Genomic DNA, 7,496 nt, shown 5'->3' on the forward strand with positions numbered 1-7,496 from the left:
ATCTTTCCCAGAAGCTGTGTCGCTTCTGCAGGCTGCCCTCTCCCTGGCAGTGCACTGGAGCAAAGATGGCTCTCCTTCCGGCTCAGGCCTTGAGATTCCTCCCCAGTGGACACCCCTCCTCAGGTGGGAAAGGTGCTGGATGATTGAAACCAGAAATAGGATTTTTCCCAGAAGCTGTGTTGCTTCTGCAGGCCGCCCTCTCCCTCGCCTCCTTTGTTTTTGCTGTGTATTCTAGTTGTGTTCCTGTTTTTGTGATAAAATAACCCAAAGTACCAAAAAGAAAAAGGTGTTTTATTTCGGCTTACCTCTCTTCTGCCCAGCTATAGGCTGTAGGCATCTTTATTCAACCAATAGTTTTAAATTAAAGAGCAAGGTTACACGGCATTACTTGGTGCACTTAGTAATTTTCTCATCCCTGGGGCAACCAGACCTGGGTGTGTGTGTGTGCAGTGTTTAGCATCACAATACATAGCAACAGACAAAACCTCAACAAATAAGTTATGAGCTAGTCAGGAAACAAGTAATGCTTTTGGCCTAGGCATTTTTCCATGAAATATTAAGTCTCAGAAAAGTTATTTTGGGGGAACTTGGGCATGACTACATTTAAAAGCTTGCAGTTACACAAAAAGCTCAAAGCAGCTGGTCACATTACACCACAGTGGAACAGAGCAAAATGAATGCACGCACACACGGAGTCCGTGTACCCACTCTCTGCTTGGCTAGCATTCTCTACTCTTACATAGTTCAAAATCCCAAGCTCGAGGTAGTGCTGCCCAGAAAGGGCTAGGTCCCCACCCATCAATCAGCCGTCAAACACTCTCCCACAGACAAACCCACAACCCAACTTGACCTAGATTCTCCCTTATCAGAGACACTTCCCAGGTGATTCTCAGCATGGCAAGCTGACATTTAAAACTGTCACAGTGTGCCTCTCATATCTGACCCACCCAAGGCATTGCCAAAACCTTGCTTTGTTTGTTTGGTTTGCAAGGGTGACTTCATTTGTTAGCACATTTTTATTTTATTTTATTTTATTATTGTTTTTTGCCTTGTCCTAGAGTTACTATCACAACAAGGTTACTTATGACTTGGGCACAAGTGGTAAGAGAGATGCGCCGTGACTGAGCTCCCAGCCTATGCACTGTTCGGGTTTCCAGTATGTTCATCTACCACTGTGCCTTTACTTTTAACTGCCTTCCCATCTGAGCATTTACCACTACTACAGCTCTTCTTACCAACTGAAAAACTGGAGACCAGAGCCAGGACTTCTCACTGAGGACACAATTGGATTAGAAGTGACCTCTGGACTGCTGGGATTTCCCCACCGGACCCAGACTGTCTTCCTCGAGAGTCAGTTTGAAAGATGCTCATCCAGGAGATATTTTTGGAATTTTCGGGTAGCCCATCCTCTCTTTGACCTTCTGTGTATTTAATGGTATCCCTCTCTGGAGGTTTTCACATTTTCGTTTGTCACCGTGGTTATTTGTACACAGCACTATATGTCCCCTAAAGGCCTGTGTGTTAAAGGCTTGGTCACTGGAATGGTAATTCTTTGTGGGTGTGAGGTCCCTATAGAGAAGGCCCTGCTGTGAAGCCTGTATGTTTATTGAAGAGGATTGTGGGACTCTAGGTCGGCCCTCTTTCTCATTGTTCCTTGGCTCACTGTGTGGAGAGTGGGCTCTGCACACACCCAACCTATGATGTGCTACTTAACTATCTTCGTCAAAAGCAATGGGGCTAATCAGTCATGGACAGAACCCCCCAACACTGTGAGCCCAAATCTTCCTTTTCTCTTTATAAGAGGATCATCTTAGTTATTTGTCCTGGTAACTTGGGTCACATTTTCCTTCCTGTCATTGGGCTCTTTGAGGCTGGAACTCGTCTTATTCAGACTTCTGCCTCTCTTATTACCTAACTTTGTATTAGAAGAGGCTCACTGTACACATATTAAATCAATGGAATGCCTTTTGGAATCTGGATAATCTGTGGCCAGAGAAAGCATACAAAACCAGCCACAGCAGCATGCCAATTAGCTTGAGGACTCCTTTCAAGTTATGCCTTCATGGCTCCGTCTCTGCGTTTTCTGTGATTCTGTAGTAATGGAATATCTGTGCGACCGAATGTGTTACAGCAGCCCTGTGCAACCATTACATAAGACTGAAGAATTGAAAATTCAATATTATGCAACTTAAATGAATATATATATATATATATATATATATATATATATATATATATATAGCTACCACATTAGATGGAACAGTTGTAGACTATCTTAGCACTTGTTCTGTTGAGTTCCCTTGTCTTGTCCCTTTGAATTTGCTTGAAAAATACTAGCTTGCTTGTTTGGTAAGATATGGCTTCATTCTCCTCTGGGCTCTCAACTCAACATTCTTTATTACATCCTAGAAGAGAGAAGGGCTCCAGGAGCTTTGTGAGTGCCTCCCGTCTCACCTCCCCTGACCCCTGCACCCCAGGTTTGGTTTGTGAAGTGTAGCTACAAACAACGCTGTGGAGGTGGTCCGTCGTCATCGCCATTCACTACTGCTTTTAGAGCTTTGAGCCCACATCTTGCACATGCTCTGTTCACGCTCGCCGCTGAACTACACCCCTACACCATTTGCTGTTGTTTTGAATCTCAAACTTTTCTGTTGTAATCAATGTTTTATGTATTCAGTTGGTTAGTTGTGTGTATGTGTTTGTATGTGAGGGCATATGCACTCACAGCACACGTGTGGAGGGCACCTCAGTCCTCACCCTCCAGGTGGCTTTTGTGTCAGAGTTTCTTTTATTGTTTGGGCTAAACTGTGTACCTCAGGCTAGCTGGAACTTTAGCTTCTGAGGGCTCTCACGGCTCTGCCTCTCACCAGGTAGACCAGAATGGCAAAGTCGTTCTGAGTTATGGAGCTATTTTGAGGCCAGCCTGGCATATAGGAGACCCAGTTTCAAATTAAATAAATTAAATAAATAAATAAAAAGGAGTAGGGTGTGGTGGGGTACAGTGGGATAGGCTTGCCACTTAAACGTTCTAACTTTCTTCTTTCCTGTTACTATTTAAAGTTAGCATACACAGTGACAGTTTTTATTATGGAATTTTCAGACATATGTCATTATCCTTTTTTTTTTTTTTTTTTTTTTTTGTGGTCAAATCTGTGAGTGTCAATGCAGAGACTTTACTGGAACATTGAGAGCTTTTGAGGTACCTAGACAGAACACTTGGTGAAAATAGGATATGAATTTGTATTTTTATTTAAACCTCTCTCTTACCTTCTTTCCCTTTGGGACAAGGTCTCACTATGTAGCTCTAGCTGTCCTGGAACTCTTTATATAGACTAGGCTGGCCTCGAACTCACAGAGATCCACCTGTGTCTGTCTCCCAAGTACTGAGACTAAAGGCTTGCTCTACCAAGCCTGGCTTAAAACTTTCTCTTTAAGGGAAGTTTTCCTTTTCTTTTTCCATTTAAGAGCTGGGGGTATCACTATGCTGCCCAAGTTGGCCACAAATTCCTGGGGCTCAAGTGAGCTTCCTGCCTTAGCCTTCTGAGTGCTGGGACCACAGGCTTACCCTGACACCCAGTTAAAGCAGGCCTTTGAATGCCATCTTTTTTTTTTTTTTTTTTTTTTGTGAATGAGATAATCAAAGTGAAGAAATCAGAATTGTGCCTGGGTCTATGAAAGCATTTTGCTTTCTCTCTCCTCTAAACACACTTTTACAAGATTGAGTGGGTTGTTCAAGGAAACCCGCTTAGAACAAAACCCCTTGCTGGCTGCACCCTGTGTGAGCGGTCTTCAAGACCCACATGGCGGTCCTGAAGGAACTCAAAGACTACTTGGTAAATTAATAAGAGCTTCAAAGAAGGGCCAACCCTGGACATGCCCTCTTTGTGGAACTAACTGTTCTGTGGCCTGCGCTCTGAACGCTAGTTCTCGATGTCCAAAATACGAAAAGGAAAGGAGCCAGAAGGGAGTGTGCTTGTGGGACACAAATTTTAGCTGGCAATAGTTAACCACACTTCCCCTGCTACTTGGCATGTGTTATATAAAGGAACCAATTCCAAGACAAAACAAAAAATAAATTGCTTTGACTATAAAGTGGAAACACAGAACAAATTAGAACTGACTTCCTTTAAATGTTTTTTTTTTTTTTATGTGGGATGAGTTTGCTTAGCCATTCTCTTTCTTGCTTGCTTCCCAACGCCACAAAACACAGTATATTATTTCTCCTACTATCTATTGCGGAGCCAATTTTCATACATTCAAAATCTGTTTTCAATCTTCTCGAAATGCTTATGAGTTACACACATATATGCACAGGGACAGTAAATTGCTTTTATAGGACTAATCAAATCTGGCATTCCTCTGTAACACACTGTAGTTCAGATTTTTGAGGCACTTAGCCCTGATTTGAACTCAGTGCTCACAAAGTGAGTGGGTTACAGATAAAGGTTCTGTTTGTAGGCTGTTTGCCTTTGACTAGATACATACTAACCTTGAGAGAAATGGAACAAATAGTGTCTCCCTCAGCCCCATCTATATCAACTCCCATGAAGAAAACACACTCTCTAGTCTGTACCCACTGCCCAGGACACAAGTAACAGATACTGGCCTTGATCTGCTGATTGTTAGCATAAAAATATAATTAAAATTCTTAGAACTCTCAAATTATACTTCTGCTTTGGACTTCTCTCCTGGACTCTAGGGTTATATATATGATTTCCCTTAGGCGTTTGTGGTGCTTAGTATTCACCATCAACTCAACAACCAAGAAGCAGGCTTCCGGGCATACCTGGGAGGAATTGTCTAGTTGGCATCCTCTGGGGATGCCATGAAGGATCTAATTGGGGTGGGAAGACCTGTCCACTGTGGGCAGAACCATTCTCTACGCAGAAGATTCTGGACTGTACATTGGAAAGGGCAAAGTGAGCTCTGCATGCATCAATTCATTGTTCCCTGTCACATGACCAGCATAGCTATAGTCTTGATTGTGACTATCACATGACCAGGCCTCTCAAGCTTCTGAGGCTATCACTTCTCTCTGGTGATGGACAGACACCTGAGAACTGTGAGCATAAACAAGCGTTTTCTCTCTTAAGTTGTTTTTGATTTGGTATTTTGTCAAGCAACAGAAAAGAAAATAAGACACGAATTGGTTTCTAACCTCAACAGTCTGAAAAGGAACCATTGTGCTTACACCTCTGAAACCCACTCCGAGCCCTGTGTTAGGGACCAGCACTGTTGTTCACTTGGCTGGTTATCCTGAAGTTTGGCAAATCTATATGTCCTATGACCACCACCACATCAAAGATATGGAAGACCCCATCAACTAACATATCCTCCTGTATCCGTTACAGTTGTTCCATCCTCTGACCACCAGGCTCAGTCGAACACTATTCTACCTTCTTTTCCCAGTCATGTGTTTCTGAACCATTAGATGAACAGATAACACAGCCCATGTTACTCTGTCTTGTGCTTTAACTTACAAGGCTTTTGGGATTCATTACATGAAGCATTTTCTTAGTTCATGTTCCTGAGCAGATGTCTACGGTGTAGATCTACTGTAGTTCATATATCCATTTGACTACAGAAGGACATTTATGTTGTTTCCAGCTTTGGATGGTTCTTGTCAAAGCAACTTCAATGTTTGTTTTTATCTCTTGCGGTGCTGGGGGTTGAACCTAGAACTTCTATGCATGCAAGGTACCACTGACTACAGCTGCAGCCACACCCTTTGGTTCTTCTTCTTCTTCTTTTTTTTTTTTCAAATGTAATACTGTTTATTTAACTTCAAAAACATTTCAGCATTCTACACATACAAAAAAAATAACAGAATGTTGCAAATTGCATTTAGGTCCAGAAGGTTCTTGAACTTCCATTGATGCAGTAATTCTTTGCTTTGCTGACGATGAGTTCTACAGTTTCTTTAAAAAGTTTAAAACCCTACTGCATTTAACTGAAGAAAAAACTCCAAACACTTCTCATGCCAGCTGACCCCTCCCCCATCCACAACTAAGAATGCCAGCAGAATGCTATGCCACTATATACTAAAACAGGACAACCTGAAGCTAAATGGATGCCCAACGCAGTACCAACAGGTCCAGCCTCACAGTGCACGTCCTGAGCTATGGCCCCTTCAAAAGGCATCTTCGCCTCACAGCCTCCACGCCAAACAAGGAGCATCAAGAATCTGTCCGGGTTGTTTTGTTCTCTTTACAAACTATAGATATGTACAGCTGACAACTCAGGATTTCTAGCCAATAACCATATAGTTAACACTATCTTACGCATTGAGAACAAAATGCCAGCAACATCTTCAACTGCCTTGTCACACCAACAGCAAAGTGCACTGAGTGAGGAGGACGCTGGAGTGCCTTTTCATTTTAAAGATGTTTGGAGCTGTGTGCAACTTTGATACAGTTTCAGGGTGCTGTGGACACCCATGGCCACTTCATGGAAACACTGACACTTTGAGAAACTACGGTATGATCATGATCAAATTTTGTAATTAAACCTAACAAGGGCAATAGACATGACTCAAATAAGAGATGTGTCAATCACAGCGTTCTCCTACTCTAAGGTATTCACAAGGAGACAGAGTTTTTATTCATCATCTTCTTCTTCCTCTCCTCCTCTTCCTCTTCTCCCACATTTTTCCAGGCAACTTTAGCAGGACCCTTGGCACCATCAAACTTCCCCTTAGACTTATAGTCAGCAACATCCTTCTCATACTTCTCCTTCAGCTTTGCTGCTTTGGTGATGTATGGCTGCTTTTCACTGTCACTTAAGTTATTCCACATCTCACCCAGCTTTTTCGCCACATCTCCAATGGAGATGCCAGGGTTTGTGGATTTGATCTTGGGGCAGAATTCGGAGCAGAATAAGAAAAATCCAGACGGAGGTCTTTTGGGGGCATTTGGGTCCTTCTTCTTCTTGCCTCCTTTAGCTGGTCCATAATCTTTCATCTCCCGATCATAGCGTACTTTATCTGCCTTTGCCATTTCATCAAACTTTGATTTCTCTTTGCGAGACATGGTCTTCCACCTCTCAGAGCACTTCTTGGAAAACTCCACAAAATTGACGGGAACCTCTGGGTTTTTCTTCTTATGCTCTTCCCTGCATGTCTGCACGAAGAAGGCATAAGCAGACATCTTGCCCTTTGGTTTCTTGGGGTCACCTTTAGCCATCCTGACTGTATTGTTCGCTAGTCTGGGCAGCGCAGGGCACGATGAGCGGCTCAGCGCTTCCCAGCCTTGCTCTAGCTGCCCCTTTTGGTTATTCTTAACATAGATAATATATACACTCAAAGGAACCTACATGTTCATTTCCCTTCAGGTACAGACCGGGCAGGACCATCACTGCCTTATATGCCACCTTTACAAGGCATTGCCAGATTGTTTTTCAAGGTAGTTGCCTCTTCTAGCCCTGTCAGCAATGTGTGAAAGAACCAGCCACTCGTTCCAAATCCACATTTGTCGCTGTTCCACTTGAGCTGGACGTAT

The 7,496-nt window shown here is 43.0% G+C and overlaps 1 protein-coding gene across 1 annotated transcript in view; it reads right to left on the reverse strand.

Moving 5' to 3' along the window:
* The window catches only part of LOC110322073 (high mobility group protein B3-like), a 43,520-nt gene extending 36,278 nt beyond the window's left edge, over positions 1 to 7,242 (reverse strand). Inside the window, exons 1-2 of the mRNA XM_021198602.1 lie at positions 6,616 to 7,242; positions 5,709 to 5,760 (exon numbers count right to left, since the gene is read on the reverse strand). Of these exons, the coding sequence (XP_021054261.1) occupies positions 5,709 to 5,760; positions 6,616 to 7,181 (618 nt within the window). The 5' untranslated portion in view covers positions 7,182 to 7,242. The remainder of the gene's footprint in view (positions 1 to 5,708; positions 5,761 to 6,615) is intronic.
* Positions 7,243 to 7,496: the final 254 nt, after the last annotated feature.

Source organism: Mus pahari, chromosome 5 (genome assembly GCF_900095145.1).
Source record: "Mus pahari chromosome 5, PAHARI_EIJ_v1.1, whole genome shotgun sequence".
NCBI classification, from domain to species: domain Eukaryota; kingdom Metazoa; phylum Chordata; class Mammalia; order Rodentia; family Muridae; genus Mus; species Mus pahari.